Genomic DNA, 20,688 nt, shown 5'->3' on the forward strand with positions numbered 1-20,688 from the left:
AGGCGCTCTGTCTGATAAGGTGCTCTGTCTGATAAGGTGCTCTGTCTGATAAGGCACTCTGTCTGATAAGGTGCTCTGTCTGATAAGGTGTAGTAAATGAGTGAGTTCTCTTGGTGCAAAAAAGGGAAATAAAGCAGCCGATCCATTACCTCAATTAAACCGCAGTCGTCATTTATTAGAATAACAGACCTTTACTCTCATCATATACAAATAAATCAAAGATGGTCAAAGTCAGTGCGATCCATTCCCAACAGGACAAAAAGTCTCATACACCCAAAAAGACAGAAACACTGAAACAGTGAGACAGTGAGATGGTGAGACAGTGAGAGTGTGTCTGAGATACGGGATGACACTGTATTGTTTCTTTAACCAGACACCACACATTTCATTCAGTGTACCAACAACTTCCCTCCCCCTCTATACACACACACACACACACACACACACACACACACACACACACACACACACACACACACACACACACACACCCCACACCACACACATACATACGCACACACACACACACACACACACACACACACACACACACACACACACACACACACGCACACACACACACACACACACACACACACACACACACACATATTCACAGACAGCACAAGCTACTTTTTCAGGGAATTCCAGAATATCCCTGTGTCTGTGAGGTACTAACGTACAGTACAGCACATCTTTTGCTCCAGTACATTCATATACATATAAAATGTCCTGGGTCATCAACACATTCGGCCTTTCTATTACTGACCAAGAGGCTTTTTAATTAAAGGGTATTTCAATTAAAGCAGTTAGACAGAAATGCTACTGTTATTATTAATGAAATTAGAATTATGCAAATGAGCATTTATCAAATACATGATTTAATTTCTAGCCACATTAGCTTATTAGTCCTGCTTTTTCATTACAATGGTCAGACCTGGAAATACAAGACTGTGTGTGTGTGTGCGTGTGTGTGTGTGTGTGTGTGTGTGTGTGTGTGTGTGTGTGTGTGTGTGTGTGTGTGTGTGTGTGTGTGTGTGTGATTGCAACATTGTTGCAGCAAGCACTTCTGTTTAAATGTAAGATACTGTCATCTTATTGCATTATACTGACTTTTCAACAGATCTAGAATAAAAATGTTGGCAAATACAAGTTAAAGAGAGAGAGAGAGAGAGATAATGAGTGAGGTAAAGAGAGAGAGAGAGAGAGAGGATGGACAATATCTCAGTCAGCAGGAGATGTGTGGCAGCTGTGGCTCATCGCCATTGGCAACTAACCCCTCCACCAAGAAACATAGCTACAGAGCACACTCCCAAACAGTATTGTTTTTAAAAGCTTCTCTGTCCTGAATCTCAGCTGGACACTGTCCATGCAGGAATGATGGGTTACAGTGTCTGATCCTTATATACCATGCTCCCCCCCCCCCCCCCCCCCACACACACACACACACAGACAGCCACACACACACAAACGCACACAGACACACGCACGCACACAGACACACGCACGCACACAGAGACACACACACACACACACACACACACACACGTACACATACACACGTACATACACACACACACACACACACACACACACACACAGACGCACCCCCATGCACACACACACACACACAGACGCACCCCCATGCACACACACACACACACACTCACAGACACACCCCCATGCACACACACACACACACACACACACACAGAGACGCACCCCCATGCACAAACACACACACACACACACACACACGTACACATACACAAGTACATACACACACACACACACACACACACACACACACACACAGACGCACCCTCATGCACAAACACACACACACACACACACACAGACGCACCCCCATGCACAAACACACACACACACACACACTCACACACAGTTCAATACTTGTTCCTTCTCTCATCTAGAGGAACAGAAGTACAGGGAGAGAAATACATGATGTAGTGTCAGCCTTCATTCTTCCATCTTCACTCACTGTGTTTCAGTGTCTTGCTGCTACAGTGCGCTGAGCCCCTTTATACATGCATAAGTAAACAGGCAGAAACCAAAGGGACTCCTCCAGCTGCGTGTATCAGTGTGCTGCACATACTGATGGCTAATAAGGTGCACTCGTAAATCATGCGTATGACATGCCTGAGGTTGCATCATAAGACTGCATGTGCAAGCACTTTTAGTTTTATGACAAGTTCAGGACAGCAAAGAGCTTATACTAAGGTCAAAGAAGCTAACCAATAACCAATTCTGTCTACGTAACTATTTGCAAACATGAAGCAATTCAATGAATCTTTATCATAAGATATCACTGAATTTTTGCAGTAACGTGCAGGGACAGTAATGTGTAGGGACAGTAGCTTTTTGCAGGAATTATATGCATGTAAAGACATCTTCCAAAGGCATTTCCAGTGACCTTTATATCTCTCTCACATGAATGGTCATTATAAATCTCTCACAGAAGGGTCAGGGTTAGAGTCTTCAAAGATCTCTTTCAGAAGGTTTCTTCAACAGTCAATGGATTCCAGTGGATTTCTTTCAAGATAGATTTTGTTTAGGGTCAGATTTTAGAAGGGTCAGATGTTCAAAAGATTGCTATGTCTTGTGGATGTGTTTACGATAAGAATATGGCTTAGGTTGGAAACAAATCAAACTGAATTAATTTAACCTGGGATTAATAATAATCCAGCGTTAATAATCCATCATTATTAACTGGTAGCAAAAGTCTTCTCCATTCAGTGTGCTATGTGTAGTGAAAACCACACCTGCACCTCAGCTTTGGCTGTGAGTCTCCATGCACACTGATCAGTCTGATTTAGAGTTCAGCACTCTCCCCAGGAGTAAACATGGTGCTTATTCGTATAAGATTTTATTGCTACAACCCAGGGGCGTGTGGCCTGCCTCTTGTCCCAGTAAAGGCTGTCCAGCATGGGGTAGAGTTCCAGCAGTGTGTTGAAAATATTTGTGCTGTGGGAGTGGATTTTCCAGGCTCTGGGACCGGATTCTTTGGACCAGGGGAGATTGGGGCGGGAAAGCTCTCACTGAGAGGTCCGTAAGTGAACTGGGGAGGGCTTCAGGATGTGCAATATCGGAGGTGCAGGGATCTGCAGAGGGGCAAACTATCTGTAGTTTCTGTGCATTAATGTGTTGAAGTCCTCCTGGATGTATCTTCACCTGTGAAGGAGGGGGATTGATCCTGTGTGTGACCCTGTCAACAGAGCTGGACAGTGGGGGTCGTCCTGCACTGCAGATGCCAGGAGTTTGTGAGGAGGACATCAAGGTCTCCATAAGGAAGGCCAAGCTCCTCATCACCCGGCCGAGCTCAGCGACTTCCTGTCCAAGGGTGCTCACCTGCCACACATAAACACACACAACTCAGAGACAGCGAGCTTTAAAAAAGCCTAACCCTAATCCCTGAACCCTAACCCTAAATCCAGTCCTATGTCACACCTGGCTCCGTTCTCTCCTGTTCATCACACACTCTAGTTTTTTACCCAGCCCTCGTTTTTTTAGTTCGGCTGGTCTTCAATGTTTCCTTGCAGATCAGTGTTTCAAGAATTGGTATGGTCTTTCATGTTCAGATTGTTGTATTAATCTAGGTTTCGCTTTGTTAGGCTAACTTTGGAAATACTCCATTTCTATTTGATGTGCTCTTCTCAGTTTCAAAACTGGCGCACACAACGAAGGTGGAGAAATATAGAACATGAGACAGAGAGAAAACAGAACTTCAGCAAAACCATATGGCACCTCATCAGGGAGACTACTGAAATATGTCAGTGGAATGCAAACTAAACGAGGACTAAAATAGTACAATTATCTGCTTTGGTCCAGAATAAGAAACTCAACCTACCAATGTAAATTCACCCAGAGACACTGGAAATGACTGGACATTTGTCTCTATGGGCGTTGTATTGATTGAACATACGTAGAACAAATTCTATAATTCTGTGAATGGGTGCATGTCAGAAACCCGAGAGTATAGGGTACAAATACATTCTACCTCGCCACCTACTACACTCCCACTCCTCCACCCCTCCATCCTCTCCACCCACTACACTCCTCCACCCCCTCCATTCTCTCCACCCATTACACTCCTCCACCCCTCAATCCTCTCCACCCACTACACTCCTCCACCCCTCTATCATCTCCACCCCTACACTCCTCCACACCTCCATCCTCTCCACCCACTACACTCCACCACCCCCTCTATCACCTCCACCCACTACATTCCCCCACCCCCTCCATCCTCTCCACCCCTACACTCCTCCACCCCTCCATCATCTCCACTCCCTACACTCCTCCACCTCCTCCATCCTCTCCATCCCCACACTCCTCCACCCCCTCCATCCTCTCCACCCACTACACTCCCCCACCCCCTCCATCCTCTCCACCCACTACACTCCTCCACCCCCTCCATCATCTCCACTCCCCACACTCCTCCACCCCCTCCATCATCTCCACCCCTACACTCCTCCACCCCCTCCATCATCTCCACTCCCTACACTCCTCCACCCCCTCCATCCTCTCCATCCCCACACTCCTCCACCCCCTCCATCATCTCCACCCCTACACTCCTCCACCCCCTCCATCATCTCCACCCCTACACTCCCCCACCCCCTCCATCCTCTCCACCCACTACACTCCTCCACCCCTCCATCATCTCCACTCCCTACACTCCTCCACCCCCTCCATCCTCTCCACCCACTACACTCCTCCACCCCTCCATCATCTCCACTCCCTACACTCCTCCACCCCCTCCATCCTCTCCATCCCCACACTCCTCCACCCCCTCCATCATCTCCACTCCCCACACTCCTCCACCCCCTCCATCATCTCCACCCCTACACTCCTCCACCCCTCCATCATCTCCACTCCCTACACTCCTCCACCCCCTCCATCATCTCCACTCCCTACACTCCTCCACCCCCTCCATCCTCTCCACCCACTACACTCCTCCACCCCCTCCATCCTCTCCACCCACTACACTCCTCCACCATCCTCCATCATCTCCACCCACTACACTCCTCCACCATCCTCCATCATCTCCACTCCCTACACTCCTCCACCCCCTCCATCATCTCCACTCCCTACACTCCTCCACCCCCTCCATCCTCTCCATCCCCACACTCCTCCACCATCCTCCAATACAGTAGATGTGCTATTTGGATGTCAGATTGAAATACCGGAGTCCCACATGATCACGTTTCATAGATGATTATGAAAGTGAAGTCCCTCTAACATTCAGGCATTTCTCCAACTCAGACAGAGTTGTGGCACTTGTATTTCTGACTTTGTGTCCACTTGGATTGTAACCCTAGTTCTGAACTTGAATGTATTCATTTTAAAATTCGAGGATGCAAGCATTTGTAAACTGTGCTATAGAAATGCAGTTTTGCTGGTGGTTGAGGTTTAGTGAGAGAAATGAATGCAAGAATTTTGTTTCCTCAATGCAATAGCAATTGCAAAATCATTCAAAGTTTGGTCCACAGAGTGCTGTCTGGGCTAATTGTATGTAGCAATTGGAAAAGTGGACTCAGAATTGAAAAATTAACAGCTGTTAAAATTGTCACGGTTGGCTGTTTCCCATAGCAACAGCATTGCACATGCTGATGGAGGCAGAAAAGCGTTTCTTTTCTTATCCCATCTCTGATAGCCACTAGAGGTCATTTTAGGTCAAACAAATTATTGCTTAGTTATTCCCTGTAAAGTATCATTATTTAGTGTTTGGGTATTTTTTAACGGTGCCCAGAAACTCCAACTCCCAGAAATCCCAGCATCAGCTAACTAGATCCTCCTCCTCTTATTATTAATCACACTTGTCCGTCATTCTGACACCTCCATATATACCTGAACTTTGCTTCACTTCATTGCAAAGTATTGCCAAATCTTTCAGTAAACATACAGATTGTTGATTGATTGATTGATTGATTGATTGATTGATTGATTGATTGATTCTCTCTATGGTCTGACCTGGTTTGTTTCTCCTTTGTCTCTTTTGGGTTTGTACTCTTGTACCTGTGACTGGCTGTTCCTGCTCTACTGTGTTTCTGATCCAAACTGGTGCTGATGCTGCTTTTGGATTCTGTTTTTATGCCTTTGCTAAAAATCTGGTTTTGTCCTTTGGATTGTCTGACTATATCTCTGATAATAAACGCTTTTTGCTGAAACTCTGCACGCGTATGCATTGTGCTATGCACCAACCACCACATGGGCTGTTCTGATGCTGTTCCCATTATGTTCAGAGTCTTCAGTTATGCACAAGCTTTTCTTATGCTTTTTGGCTGTGGAGGCTATAATGGCTTCCAGGTCTAAAAGGGTGGATGACTTGTACAGTATAGTCTAAAAATGAATCTGTAGTCATTGTCAATCAACACACATCTTCACTAGACATGTGCTTTTACACTGATCTATGTACAGTAGTGTATGTACATTAACTTTCATATGTAAAGTGCTGCTATTTTGTAAATGTATGACAGGAAGGAATCTAGCAGACGTCATGCTGTACCTTCACAGCTGCTGCTCTGTGGGACATACTGTATTTGTGCTGGTCCAGAACATAGCACAGGTGATCTCAGCTAAAATGAGCATGAGTTTGGCAGACACAGAGGATGCCATGCCAAAAAGTGATAATAACAAATAATGAGTCTGATTGGTTAATGATCCATAATGCCTTCAGAGACAACAGAAGGTATTAGAACACAGCATCAGACAGGAAGGGGCACCAGGACAGATGCCCTACACCTCTGAGTGGAACGGACCAAACACGAATTACAATAGAGCCCTGCAGAGACACAGTCTGTCAGAGGGAGAGAGGGAATGAGGCAGACAGAGAGACAGAGAGCACAAGAAAGAGAGAGAGAGCACGGCAAATGGAGAGGACGGAGAAAAGGACACGAGATGGCAGAGAAAGCACAGAGAGGCTCCTGCAGAAGAAGACTTCCTCTTGCAACGCCACCTGTGAAAAATCGAATGTGATTGCAACCACCTGATAGTTAAATCTGTCGAACGTTCACCATGCACAAGCGGTAGGATGTCATTTTTACCCTCTGTAAAGTGTAACTTTACAGTGTGTTCTAATGATTATTCTCAGACCATTAAGCACATCATGCATTCTTAGATGAGAGATCCTTGAGTTTTTTCTCTGCTCTAGTATCATAATTGGGAAGAGGCTGATATTCCTGAACAATTAGCAGAAGACCAGATTTATCTGAAGGCAAACAAGGGCGGGAGCCTGAAATGCAGCTTCAGTTTACACACAAGTTATCAACTCAAAATTAATGCAGATGGCTTAACTCAAGTTTGACCATGAACACTAATGATGAAGACATTCAGTGGTATTTAATTGGAGATATTTAAAAAACATCTGGCTAGATTTGTTAGTAGTTTATATATATATATATATATATATATATATATATATATATATATATATATATATATATATATATATATATATATATATATAAACTACTAACAAATCTAGCCAGATATTTATATATATATATACATACATATATATATGCGGGATCTAAGCCTTGTTGTGGCTCATTCTGACTTGTCCACTCCTGCTTTGACTGACCTGGTGCTTCGTGCCATGAGTTGATTCTGCTCATCTGCTACTTTATATAAATGTCAGGAGTGTTACATCACCCTTGGTCCAGTGCAGAGGACAATCAGGAGTGTTACATCATCCTTGGTCCAGTGCAGAGGGCAGTTAGGTGTGTTACATCACCCTTGGTCCAGTGCAAAGGGCAATCAGGTGTGTTACATCACCCTTAGTCCAGTGCAGAGGGCAATCAGGTGTGTTACATCACCCTTAGTCCAGTGCAGAGGGCAATCAGGTGTGTTACATCACCCTTAGTCCAGTGCAGAGGGCAATCAGGTGTGTTACATCACCCTTAGTCCAGTGCAGAGGGCAATCAGGTGTGTTACATCACCCTTAGTCCAGTGCAGAGGGCAGTCAGGTGTGTTACATCACCCTTAGTCCAGTGCAGAGGGCAGTTAGGTGTGTTACATCACCCTTGGTCCAGTGCAGAGGGCAGTCAGGTGTGTTACATCACCCTTAGTCCAGTGCAGAGGGCAGTCAGGTGTGTTACAGTACCTCTTGGTCTAAGTGTCGTAGGTGACCTCTGGTTTCTTCAGCTTTAGCAGCTAATTCTGCAGTGCTGATCTGCAGGATATCTGGAATAGTACATTCAAATAGATTCAATATATTCAATCATTTAAATTTTGAATTCATAAAGGTTATAAAGAATTTATAAAGCATTTGTAAGCATTGTATTACACAGTAGTCACGTTTAAAATTTCAAGAGAGATGTATGAATGAATTTCTTCCTGGTGAGCACACACCTGGCTTGCTAGCAGCCATGTTGGTTGGGTCCCTGGTGTTCTGGTGATGAAGAGAGAAGGGGAAGGCTGGGGAACTCTCCACCCCTTCACCAGCTTCTGTGCCATCAACAACCCTAAACATACACATGCATACATTTTTATCAGCAAACCAATCCTGGAGCTATTTTATGATATACATGCATATATTTATTGGCAAACCAATACCGGAGGTCCTTTATAATACACATGCACATGTTTATCTGGAAACCAATCCAGGAGCTGCTTCATGTATACTTGTATGTGCTTCACTCTACTGTATTCCTACTACTCTCAGGAGTGAAGTGCACGTTTAGGAAGGTAAGGGCAGCGGCTGCAGGGCTGAATGTCTGTCTGCACTGGGGAACATGTACCTGGGACTGAGATTGGACGGATCAGGTTTGCCAACTTCAGACTGTTGAAAGTGAAGCTTCTTTCCATTGCCGTGAGTGCTCCCCTGTCCCAGTGGCTGTTTGGTGTCACTTCTGTTATCCCCAGCTCTCAGGTACAGTACCTGGTCCTCAGCCTCCAGCTGCGGCTCTGCTATTGGTGGATAGCACTGGATCATTCCTCCGTTGCCCCGCCCTTCCATCTATGATGAGGAAACATTTGTAAGTGAGATTTAATTACAGAGCCATTTCAGAACCACCACATGGATGGATTTAGCTAACACCCTGCTCTCTGACTGTATATGATCATTTATTTTATGTCATTATTTAACATTTGGAGTTCTCCGTGTTACATTACGTTGTTGATTTCAATGCAGGTCCCCTAATATATTTTCATTAAACACTATAAACCTGTTTTTTCTGTCTGGCTTTGTCAGTGTTGTTTGTTTAGCTTGGTAATGGGCGTTAGAATATATCAGTGGTCCCCAAAGTAACAGCAGATACATGCTGTGTTTTAAGCTAGTTTACTGACAAATGTATATGACAATAGACTGTGTAGCAGTGATATATAAGACAATAGACCATATAACATTCTTACATAAAGCAGCAGACCAGGCCTAGTGTAACAGTATTATAGCCCTTACTGTAAGTGAGATGGATTCTATTTAAGAATGATTTTGAGTGTGCAATCCCACTAAATGTCAATGTGTTTTCTGTGGCATGTAAAGGTCAAAAACCCTGAACAGGTATGACAGATGAAGGGCTCAAACAGTGAACAGTGTTCTTTGCAGAGGTATCTCCTGGGATCACCCATGGGCTCTCCTGGGATCACCCATGGGCTCTGAGTGGGTCACTGCAGGACCTTCAGACATCTCCTGAAGACACATCTGTATTTTCATGGTCATGTGCTTTGGGTCATCGTTCAAATGTGACCTTTCACCCTAGCCTCTGATCTTAGGATTTGACTCAGGATTGCACTAGAATCTTGTAGAATCATCTGTCTTTTCCTCCAACCTGAACAGTCAACCTGTCCTTGTAGCAGAATATCCCCCTGGTGGCATGTTACTGCCACCACCGTGTTTGGCTGGAGGGGAGGTTATAATAAGCTGACTCTCTGCCCAACATGGTGTGGGCCACCATGCTCTCCGTCACTTCCAACATTGCAGAAATGGTCTTGTATTTGAATTCTGTGCCTTGACACCGTCCTGTCTCACAGGTGTACAGACAATTCTTGTGACCTTACAGATTGATCATCACTCTGAAATATTTCATGAACTCTGAGAAGTTATATGTGTGCCTTTCCTAATTATGTGCGATCCATTCAGCCAGGCACAGGTAGACTCCAGTGAGCATGTAGAAGTGTCTCAAGGACACATGTAGGACACACCAGAGCTCCAGAGCAAGTTCTTTTACCGTTAATGAAGGAAGAACGCATTCTGAAAACCTGTTTTTGCTTACTCAGTGTGGAGCAATGCAAGTAGATTGGTTAGAAAACTACCAAAATATACCAGAATGTGAAAAACATGAAAAGGCCTGAAAGCCTGCCTGTTCTTAGTGTTTTCACTGATTAATTACGCAGTAAAATATTTTCATGGACTAATTTGGTCATTTTCTCTGATGAATAATTCAGGCATCCTCTGACTGTAACTGAAAGAGTGGCACTTTCTCCAAAACAGTCATTCAACCAGAACTTCAATTAGCTTGCTCTCTCTCTCTCTCTCTCTCTCTCTCTTTCTCTCTTGCTTTCTCTCTCTCTTCCTCTCTCTTTCTCCCTCCCTCTCTCACTCTCTACCTCTCTTTCTCTTCCTCTATCCCTCTCACTCTCTCTCCCCATCTCTTCTTTTCTCTCTCTCTGTATTTCTCACTCTATCCTCTTACTCTCTCTCCCCCCTCTCCCCTCTCTCTCTTCTTGTCTCTCTCTTTCTATCTATGCTGTTTGGATGCTGTAGTGCTCTTAAGCTCCTCTCATTAGGCAAATGAGCTAGGAGATGGATCGTCGTTAAGGGATTGAGCCCAGAGCTGTTAGCAGAAAAGTGGGGATTGATTGACAGGAAACAGGGAATCCACCTGTGGGTCCAAGGACTTGCTGGCTAACCTGGATAGTTGCTGATAAATAATGCCCAGAGACACAAACACACACTTAAAAACCTCTTTGCTATATTACTGATGTCCACAGGGTCACAATCACATACTTATAGCAATATGATTTACATATTTTCCTTAGTAAAATTTCCATGAGTTGGTTCGTTGTTGGATTTTTAATCAAGAAACTCCAGAGGAGCTCAATTAGGTGATTAGTTTCAACAGCAGATCTCAATATAATCAGTATTGTACATCTATTAAACCATAAAGACTGGAGATCTGTTAGTTTACATCCAACAGGAGGTCTATTAGCTACAACTGTACTTGGGAGGTAGACGTTATGTGATAGGATGGGTGGGAATTTACCACAGCACATGAGTTTATCAAGACATAGTTGGTTATTTTACTAAAGTGCTATACTCAGCCATTTCCTCTTACCATTCCTAGATTATAAAACTATAAAACTAAAAAGGTTCACCATTAATACATAACATCTCTATGCCAACCAACAGTATAATCCAATAGTTTGCTGAAATTATTCTGAAGATTATTCTGAAGGGAGGGCTTACCAGCCACCGTAATGTCCATAGGCAGTGAGCTGTCTGCATCACACTTCAGTCAGTGCCTTAAGTGCTGTGGTGTACATGCTGGCTGTAATTATGACCTTCTGTTCCTCAGAAAGATCAGCAGCATGCCATCACAGTATAAATCTCCCAATGTGTCTCTCAATGTAAATCTTCCAACATTCATCTCAACATACAGTCTATAATTGCTGGAGAACGTTTTCTAGGAAAGCCATGTGATCCAGAATGTGAACATTAAGTAATGGAAGTAAAAGCTAAACTTTGTTTATATGAATCCACAAACAGAAATATCAAGACCAGCCAAGTTCATGGAGGTTTTAAAGGTTTCTGCTGGAATAAAAACATCCATTCTGGTCCATTCTCACTGTCAGCTGGACTCTCCAATTACTGCACCAGCCAGGGAGACCTACAGCCTCCACTCTACACCATCATTTAAACAAACAAACTCACACTAACTCACATTGCTCTGTAATGAACTGGACCACAATTCCCTCAGGTGGGTGTGTAGGGTTAGGGTTAGAGGTGTGGGTCAGGTCTATCTACACCCTCTGCTGCACAGGACTGTCAGGTCAGTGATATTCAGGACTGTCAGGTCAATGACAAATATTTTATATCAGTTAAAATGAGTGAAAGCATTTTCACCAAATGAAGTGAAATGTAAAAAAAAGTGCAAGCAAATAGATCAGCTCTGCTCACTATCAAATAGATTCGCTTTGCTTACAAGCAAATAGGTCAGCTCTGCTCACAAGCAAATAGATCAGCTAGTTCTAGTTCAAAACCAAACAACAAAGCTGTTTCTCTGTTTTTAAAATGGACAAGCTTCCTCTCAGCGCTTTTCAGCAACCCTGAAGCCAGTTGGAGCTAACAAGGTCAGTATTGTCTTACATGGATGTCCAGTCCCACCCTCAGGTTGTAGGTGAGGTCGTGGGTGATGTCTTGGACGAAGCGGTGGGAATATTCCGGATACAGGTCCAGCACCTCGTACAGGCCTCTGAGATTAATGCACTGCAGGTCACAGTACGTCAGAGCTTTCACATCCGCATTAGTCTTTATCACACGGTTCTCCACAGATAAGTTGGCCCCAATCAAGTCCCCTTTTCCTGTGTGGGTACACACACAAACACACACACAAACACACACACAATTATGTGTCATTTCAATAGAAACATTATAAAGCTTGTTTCTATCATAAGTAGAATCACAGGATATATAGTGTATTCAGACACACACTGAGGTTTGAAAAAGTGTTGACATGATGTGATACTTCATTCAGTTTTTCAAATGTTATTACAATATAATATAATATTTAAATTTATATATGCACCCTCTCAGTAATGCACTTGGGTGTATTTGTTCTTTGATTATGATTTCTCCTAAATTTCATCCTCACAGAGGGCATGTAATATAAAGACTTAACTAAGTACCAGAGACAACACAAGACTTACATAACACCAGAGACAAAACTACAAACAATACTAGAGACAAGACAAATAATACTACAGACAGTACTACAGACAATACAAGAGACAATGCTAGAGATAACACTAGAGACAACACAAAATACAACATTAAAGACAGCACTAAAGACAACACTGAACAAAACACTAAACACAACAGGGTTAGACAACACCTTCCTCTGTCAGTAGGACACTGGGTCAGAAACAATTGCCAGTGAGGTGTGCTTCCTGTCAAACGTCATTACTCTTGGAAAGCAAACATATCCACACATGCACACATGCACACACACACAAATGTGTGCACATGCAAGCATACACACATTTGCACAAACCCTATACAGTAACTGACATATTTTAGATTTTTAAATACATTTTCATTGAAAGAATACATTTTTGTTTTCCTATTATATGGAACTATTTAGTTTCCACAAAGAGCAACACACACGCACACACACACACACACACACACACACACACACACACACACACACACACACATGCAGTGACTGGCAGGATGGTTGGACTCCTCATACGTCCAGAGCTTTGTCCTGAGTACCTGCAGAGTGTGTGAAGTTTCATGGAGAGAGTGACCCGTTAGAAGAAATGCATCACCTGCGCATTTCTAAGAAACGATGTGTTAACAGCGTATCATGTCTATTAATTGAATTGTGTCATTAAACATTTTAAACATAGCTGGCACTTCTGCATTTTATGAGTAATATCCAATAACATTATAGGAGTGATATCCACTAACATTTTAGTAGTAATATCCACTAACATTATAGGAGTCATATCCACTAACGTTATAGGTGTGATGTCCTCTAACATTATAGGAGTCATATCCACTAACATTATAGGAGTGATGTCCTCTAACATTATAGGATTGATATCCTCTAGCCCAGGCCCATGATGTTTGTCTTACATGCTTGGCATCACTTGTGCAAACATACGTGTGAATGGCTGAATGACGTCAATTAAAGAGATGTATCAGTCACTGTGTCCAAAACAATCACACAGCCCAGAGAAAGGAAAGCACTGCCTATTGAGTCTGAGTACATGACTGTATGTGTGCTTATTCACGTTTCTTGGGCTGAAGTTTGAGTGTCAGGTTTTTGAAATTATTAAGTACAAGAAGAATAATCTGAAGATGAGTTGCTAAACAATTAGCTGCTTTGCTAACAGTTAAACTAACAGTTTAACAGTTTAACAGTTTGCTAACTGTAAAAAGTACAGGTCAATTTATGAAATGCTTCTGTATACCATGGGCTCCAGGTCAGTAGATAGACCACATGAGTATAAGGCAGCAGCAGGTCAGTAGATAGACCACATGAGTATAAGGCAGCAGCAGGTCAGTAAATAGACCACATGAGTATAAGGCAGCAGCAGGTCAGTAAATAGACCACATGAGTGTAAGGCAGCAGCAGGTCAGTAGATAGACCACATGAGTATAAGGCAGCAGCAGGTCAGTAGATAGACCACATGAGTATAAGGCAGCAGCAGGTCAGTAGATAGACCACATGAGTATAAGGCAGCAGCAGGTCAGTAGATAGACCACATGAGTATGAGGCAGCAGCAGGTCAGTAGATAGACCACATGAGTATAAGGCAGCAGCAGGTCAGTAGATAGACCACATGAGTATAAGGCAGCAGCAGGTGAGTAAATAGACCACATGAGTGTAAGGCAGCAGCAGGTCAGTAAATAGACCACATGAGTATGCACACAGGAGTACCAGCGCTTGGGTCTTAGAGACTGCAACATTGTAAAATAAAGATTTTAACTTTAATCTGTGACTTTAAGCTGTGTACATGCTTGTTTGTGTGTGAGTGCATGTGTATGTGTTTGGTTGTGTGTATGTGTGTTTGTGTGTGTACGTTTCGTTGTGTGTGTGCTTGTTTGTACATGTGCATGTGCGTGTTTGCTTGTGTGCATGTATGATTGTGCGTGTTTGTACATGTTTGCTTGCGCGCAGGTGTGTTTGTGCGTTTGTGCAGTTTGTTTGTGCACGTGTGTGATTGTGCGTGTTTGTGCATGTTTGCTTGTGCGTGTGTGTGTTTGTGCGTATTTGTGTGTGTTTGCTTGTGCGCATGTGTGTTTGTGTGTGTTTGTGCGTGTTTGTGTGTGTTTGTGCGTGTTTGCTTGTACATGTGTGTGTTTGTGCGTGTTTGTGCATGTGTGTTTTTGTGAATGTTTGCTTGTGCACGTGTGTGTTTGTGTGTGTTTGTGCATGTGCTTGTGTGCGTGTGTGTTTGTGCGTGTGTGTTTGTGCATGTTTGCTTGTGCGTGTGCATGTTTGTGCATGTTTGCTTGTGCGTGTGTATGTTTGTGTGTGTTGTGCGTGCACGTGTGTGTTTGTGCGTGTTTGTTTGTGTGTGTGTGTTTGTGCGTGTTTGTTTGTGTGTGTGTGTGTTTGTGCGTGTTTGCTTGTGTGTGTGCGTGTTTGTGCATGTTTGCTTGTGCGCGTGTGTGTTTGTGCATGTTTGCTTGTGCGCGTGTGTGTTTCCAGGTGGAGGACTGACCCAGTATAGCGAGCACCATGCCATCTTTGAGCACCTCCATGGATCCGGAGCAGACGAAGAACAGGGCCTGGAGGGCGTCGCCATGCCGCAGCAGGTACTCCCCTGGGGCGCAGAACGACATCTTGATGTGCAGAGACAGCGAGCGCAGGCAGCCCCGGCTCAGAGACGAGAACACCGCCAGCTCCAGGATCTCCTTGTTCAGGTGCATGGTGATGTCAGAGCGCAGCTCATCAGGAAAGTCTCTCAGGAGCTGAACACAGGAAACAGCAGGGAGACAGAGACACAGCTGTACACAGCACACAGGAATTAAAGCCTCATTTAGGGCTGACGTAGAATGAGTAGCCAGCCATTTTATAATTTACTATGTAATGTGAATGAGCGAGGGAGAGAGAGAGAGAGACAGAGGGAGAGAGAGAGCAAGAGAGAGAGAGAGAGAGAGAGAGAGAGAGAGTGAGAGGTTGTACAATCACCATATCAAAATAATGTGTTAATAAACGGTAATAATGTGAAAGTTGTACTGCAGAGTAACATACAGTCTGTCTAGCAGCTCTGTGATTACACAGCATGACTCTGTACTTGTCTTCTCTGCCACCCAGAGACAGAAACAGAACACATTTCACCCCTCAGATTACCAGCAGGCACTCATCTCTCCATACTGCTCCACTGTATTTTTGTTTCAGGTTAGGGGATAGGGGGTAGGGGACAGGGGTAGAGGATTAATGGATTAGCATTAGGGGATAGGGTATAGGCATGAGGGGATAGGGGATAGATGTTAGGGGATAGGCGTTAGGGGTCAAGGGTTAGTGGTTAGGGTCTAGGGTCTAGAGTTAGGTTCTTTACACTGTCCTCTCACTGCCCTTCATCCCTCTATCTTCCCACTCACGTTCCATCTTTCATTTTGCCTGAGTGACATCTGTCTATCATCCATAAGCAGAACACTCATGTTTCTCTTGCCCCATGTCTCACCTGCTCTTCCCATCAGTCACTGCATCTATTATTCATGACTCTGTGATTTAGCCTGGTGTTTATATTCCATCTCCTGCATGCTTCTGGAGCTCAAGGACAGTCTGCAGATAGTTTCTCTCTTCTATCTCTCCCTCTCTCCCTCTCTCTCTCTACCTCTCCTTGTCTCTCCTTCTCTCTCTTCTATCTCCCCCTTTCTCTCTCTCTCTCTCTCTCTCTCTCTCTCTCTACATTACTATTGTAATAATTATTAGTATAGTTATTGTTATTATAATGATTATTGTACCTTGTTTGTTGTTATTATTGTAATTTAAAAATAAAGCAAGAGTTGATATAGTGTTGCTATATTCCCTCAGCCCCTCAGTCCCACTGTCCCTCAGTCCTTCAGCCCCTCAGTCCCACTGTCCCTCAGCCCCTCAGTCCCACTGTCCCTCAGCCCCTCAGCCCCTCAGTCCCACTGTCCCTCAGTCCCACTGTCCCTCAGTCCCACTGTCCCTCAGCCCCTCAGTCCCACTGTCCCTCAGCCCCTCAGTCCCACTGTCCCTCAGTCCTTCAGCCCCTCAGTCCCACTGCCCCTCAGCCCCTCAGTCCCACTGTCCCTCAGTCCTTCAGCCCCTCAGTCCCACAGCCCCTCAGCCCCTCAGTCCCACTGTCCCTCAGTCCCTCAGCCCCTCAGTCCCACTGTCCCTCAGCCCCTCAGTCCCACTGTCCCTCAGCCCCTCAGTCCCACTGTCCCTCAGTCCTTCAGCCCCTCAGTCCCACAGCCCCTCAGCCCCTCAGTCCCACTGTCCCTCAGTCCCACTGTCCCTCAGTCCCACTGTCCCTCAGTCCCACTGTCCCTCAGCCCCTCAGTCCCACTGTCCCTCAGCCCCTCAGTCCCACTGTCCTTCAGCCCCTCAGCCCCTCAGTCCCACTGTCCCTCAGTCCCACTGTCCCTCAGCCCCTCAGTCCCACTGTCCTTCAGTCCCTCAGCCCCTCAGTCCCACTGTCCCTCAGTCCCACTGTCCCTCAGCCCCTCAGTCCCACTGTCCCTCAGTCCCACTGTCCCTCAGCCCCTCAGTCCCACTGTCCCTTAGCCCCTCAGTCCCACTGTCCCTCAGCCCCTCAGTCCCACTGTCCTTCAGCCCCTCAGCCCCTCAGTCCCACTGTCCCTCAGTCCCACTGTCCCTCAGTCCCTCAGTCCCACTGTCCCTCAGTCCCTCAGCCCCTCAGCCCTTCAGTCCCACAGCCCCTCAGCCCAGTGGCAGGGTTACCTCGTTGGAGTCGATGCCGTTGTTGACGGACCAGGTGGTCTGGAAGTACTCCAGCATGCGCTGCTTCAGCCCCTGGGGCAGGCGGTGCACCCTGATGAAGTCCTTCAGGTCCTTAGTGCGCGTGTGATACGACGACCAGCGAGAGTACATACGCTGGATGATGGCCGTCACATTCCCAAACACCAGAGCGTGCATGAGAGCTGTGGCAACCACGCACACGCACAATTACATTCATCACACGCACATGAACACGCATGATTACATTGAGCACACCCATGCCCACGCATGACTATGTTTAGCACAGACATGCACAATCATATTCAGCACACACACACACACACACACAATTACATTCAACACAAACATGCACAAGAATGCTTACATTTAGCACAGGCTCACACACACAATTGCATTCAGCACACATGTGGATGCATGATTCCATTCAGCACAGTTACATTTAGCACAAACATGCACACTCATGGTAATATTAACACATGCACATTTAGAATGACATTCAAAATACACCCACATGTATGATTCAGCACATGTAATCATGAGTGCATGATTACATTCAGCTCAGGCATGTGCATGATTATATATATAATATATGAATGCACGATTACATTCAGTACACACACACACACACATACACACGTTCACATTCAGCACAGCACACAAGATTATATTCAGCACACACACCTGATTACACACAGCACACACACCTGATTACTCTCAGCACACAAACTCAAATGCACGACTACACACAGCACACACACTCACATGCACGATTACATTCAGCACACACACTCACACACACCCACACACACAATTACATTTAGCACACATATACACGTGCAATTAAATTCAACACACATGCGTATGTACATTACATATAATACATGCATGCACACATAAACATACATGCATACACGCATACACACATAAAGATACACGCATACATGCATGCACACATAAACATACACGCAAACACGAATGCACACATAAACATATACGCATACACGCATGTTCACATTCTGCACATTCACCAAATTCATGCACATGAATTTCATTAACAGAAACATATCTCAATGGGTCTAATACATATTTTGTCCATCTCATAAAGGTATTTAGGAGCATTATAGCTCTGACTTCAAGTGTGTGTGTGTGTGTGTGTGTGTGTGTGTGTGTGTGTGTGTGTGTGTGTGTGTGTGTGGAGGTTTGTAATTAATCAATTAGTATCATCATCCATAGAGCAGTTGATGTCCCTTTGTCCTATGTGAATACACAGAGATGCTGTATGTAGGTGGAGTTTGATTACTCCTGTACATTTCATTGTGAAGCAGAGTTTGTGTCTTTCAGTATTGTGGGAATTGTACTGGTGTAAAGGCAGTAGAGGAACTCCACCGCCTTCTGGACAGTAGTACCATTCAGGAAAATAATGATCATAGACCATAACCATGAGCCAACAGCAGCGATGACCTTCTACACACACACACACACACACACACGTGCACACGTGCATTCTCACCTCCTATGAGCATGATGCAGATGGAGAAGATCTTCTCAGCGTCGGTGTTGGCAGAGACGTTCCCAAAGCCCACACTGGTGAGGCTGCTGAGGGTGAAGTAGAGGGAGGCGATGTAGACGCTGCGTAGAGATGGACCGCCACCACCACCGCCGCCGGCCGAGCCATTAGCCACGCCCCCACCACCGCCGGCAGAGCCATTAACCACGCCCATATAAGGGGACTCAAGACGCTTGCCCAGTTCATGCAGCCACCCTGTGGAAACCAGCAATGAAACGGTGCTCAGGATACTCAGGACGTTCAGGACTCTCAGGACGTTCAGGACGTTCAGGATGTTCAGGACTCTCAGTATCCTCAGGACATTCAGGACTCTCAGGAGAAGGACCAGAAATGGTACAACAGTGCTAATACTGACCCAGTGCTAATACTTTCCTGGGGCCCGTAAGGTTTAAAACGTCACTGTGTCCAGTTAGGCTGCACATCCTGTAACATTTCTCAACTTATGTATTGCTTTCTGCTTCAAATGTACAGTGTCATTCAGTCCGGAATAACTTGGCAAATAAATGTTATACTACCTATTTGTATGAGCTAAGATGCAATCTGATGACAAAGCACCTTTGAAAGTCACAGAAGTGATCTTTTAAATTCTGAAATTGAAAATTTGTGTAAATGAGTTTGCAGTTTTTATGTGGTTTCAAGAACTCACTGATATAGTATATAATAGATTCAATGTGTCCATAGTCCACAGTCAGTGTGGTTTTCTGATTTGTCTCTGCACAAGCAGAGCTCTTTTTCATAAGTGTAAAGGTTTATGGACATCACACCACATGTCCAATTAGGACAATGGAGAGTATAACAGAGTAATACTGCTGAGACCCTCGCTGCAGTCCCAGCTCCAGCTGAACGTGATCACGTGGTAACTCAGGTCTGGGACGCGTCCACATGGACACAGCCCTCGTTTTCATCACAGATCCACAGTTACACTGTAACACAGCTTCTCCTTAATTGGCTGCCCGTGGTCTACCTGTTCCTACTCGCTGGCCCGCGCACAAAATTTCCAGACCACTGTTGCTATAGTAACTGCCCTCTGGAGAGGGCCTGAGGGTGGTGGCGGAGCAGAGCGTGGGTGGAGCTGCGTATCAGTGCTCATGGCAGTGGGACAGGACGCTTCGCCCGCTGCTCCGCGCCTGACCACGGCCCTGTGAACCCAGCCCAATTATAGTTCAAAGAGAGGGAGCAGGGCGTCCTCCACCCATCCTCAACCCGTCCTCCACCCATCGTCCACCCACTTCATCTTACACCACTATACCTGTGCTGGATTAACTCAGAGTGGATATTAATGTCATTATTTTTTCAAAATCTATTTGATTTTCCAGAGGGGTTTAAATCCAGACTGAGTGCCCAGGTTCACATTGCCAAAGCAAGCTTGTCATGTCACTCCATATTTATTGCTGTATATGTTCTCAATAACTATAATTCAGATAATCTGAATTTGTGACAGCTATCATGTTGACACTCATTTTTACCATTTTATACT

The 20,688-nt window shown here is 44.9% G+C and overlaps 1 protein-coding gene across 1 annotated transcript in view; it reads right to left on the bottom strand.

The window, feature by feature from the left end:
• Positions 1 to 1,467: 1,467 nt before the first annotated feature.
• The window catches only part of kcnh8 (potassium voltage-gated channel, subfamily H (eag-related), member 8), a 43,996-nt gene continuing 24,775 nt past the window's right edge, over positions 1,468 to 20,688 (bottom strand). Inside the window, exons 8-15 of the mRNA XM_077009344.1 lie at positions 19,155 to 19,406; positions 17,627 to 17,826; positions 15,411 to 15,660; positions 12,323 to 12,537; positions 8,757 to 8,974; positions 8,368 to 8,480; positions 8,120 to 8,199; positions 1,468 to 3,369 (exon numbers count right to left, since the gene is read on the bottom strand). Coding sequence (XP_076865459.1) covers positions 2,872 to 3,369; positions 8,120 to 8,199; positions 8,368 to 8,480; positions 8,757 to 8,974; positions 12,323 to 12,537; positions 15,411 to 15,660; positions 17,627 to 17,826; positions 19,155 to 19,406 — 1,826 coding nt within the window. The 3' untranslated portion in view covers positions 1,468 to 2,871. The remainder of the gene's footprint in view (positions 3,370 to 8,119; positions 8,200 to 8,367; positions 8,481 to 8,756; positions 8,975 to 12,322; positions 12,538 to 15,410; positions 15,661 to 17,626; positions 17,827 to 19,154; positions 19,407 to 20,688) is intronic.

This window comes from Brachyhypopomus gauderio, chromosome 6 (genome assembly GCF_052324685.1).
Source record: "Brachyhypopomus gauderio isolate BG-103 chromosome 6, BGAUD_0.2, whole genome shotgun sequence".
Taxonomy (NCBI): Eukaryota; Metazoa; Chordata; class Actinopteri; order Gymnotiformes; family Hypopomidae; genus Brachyhypopomus; species Brachyhypopomus gauderio.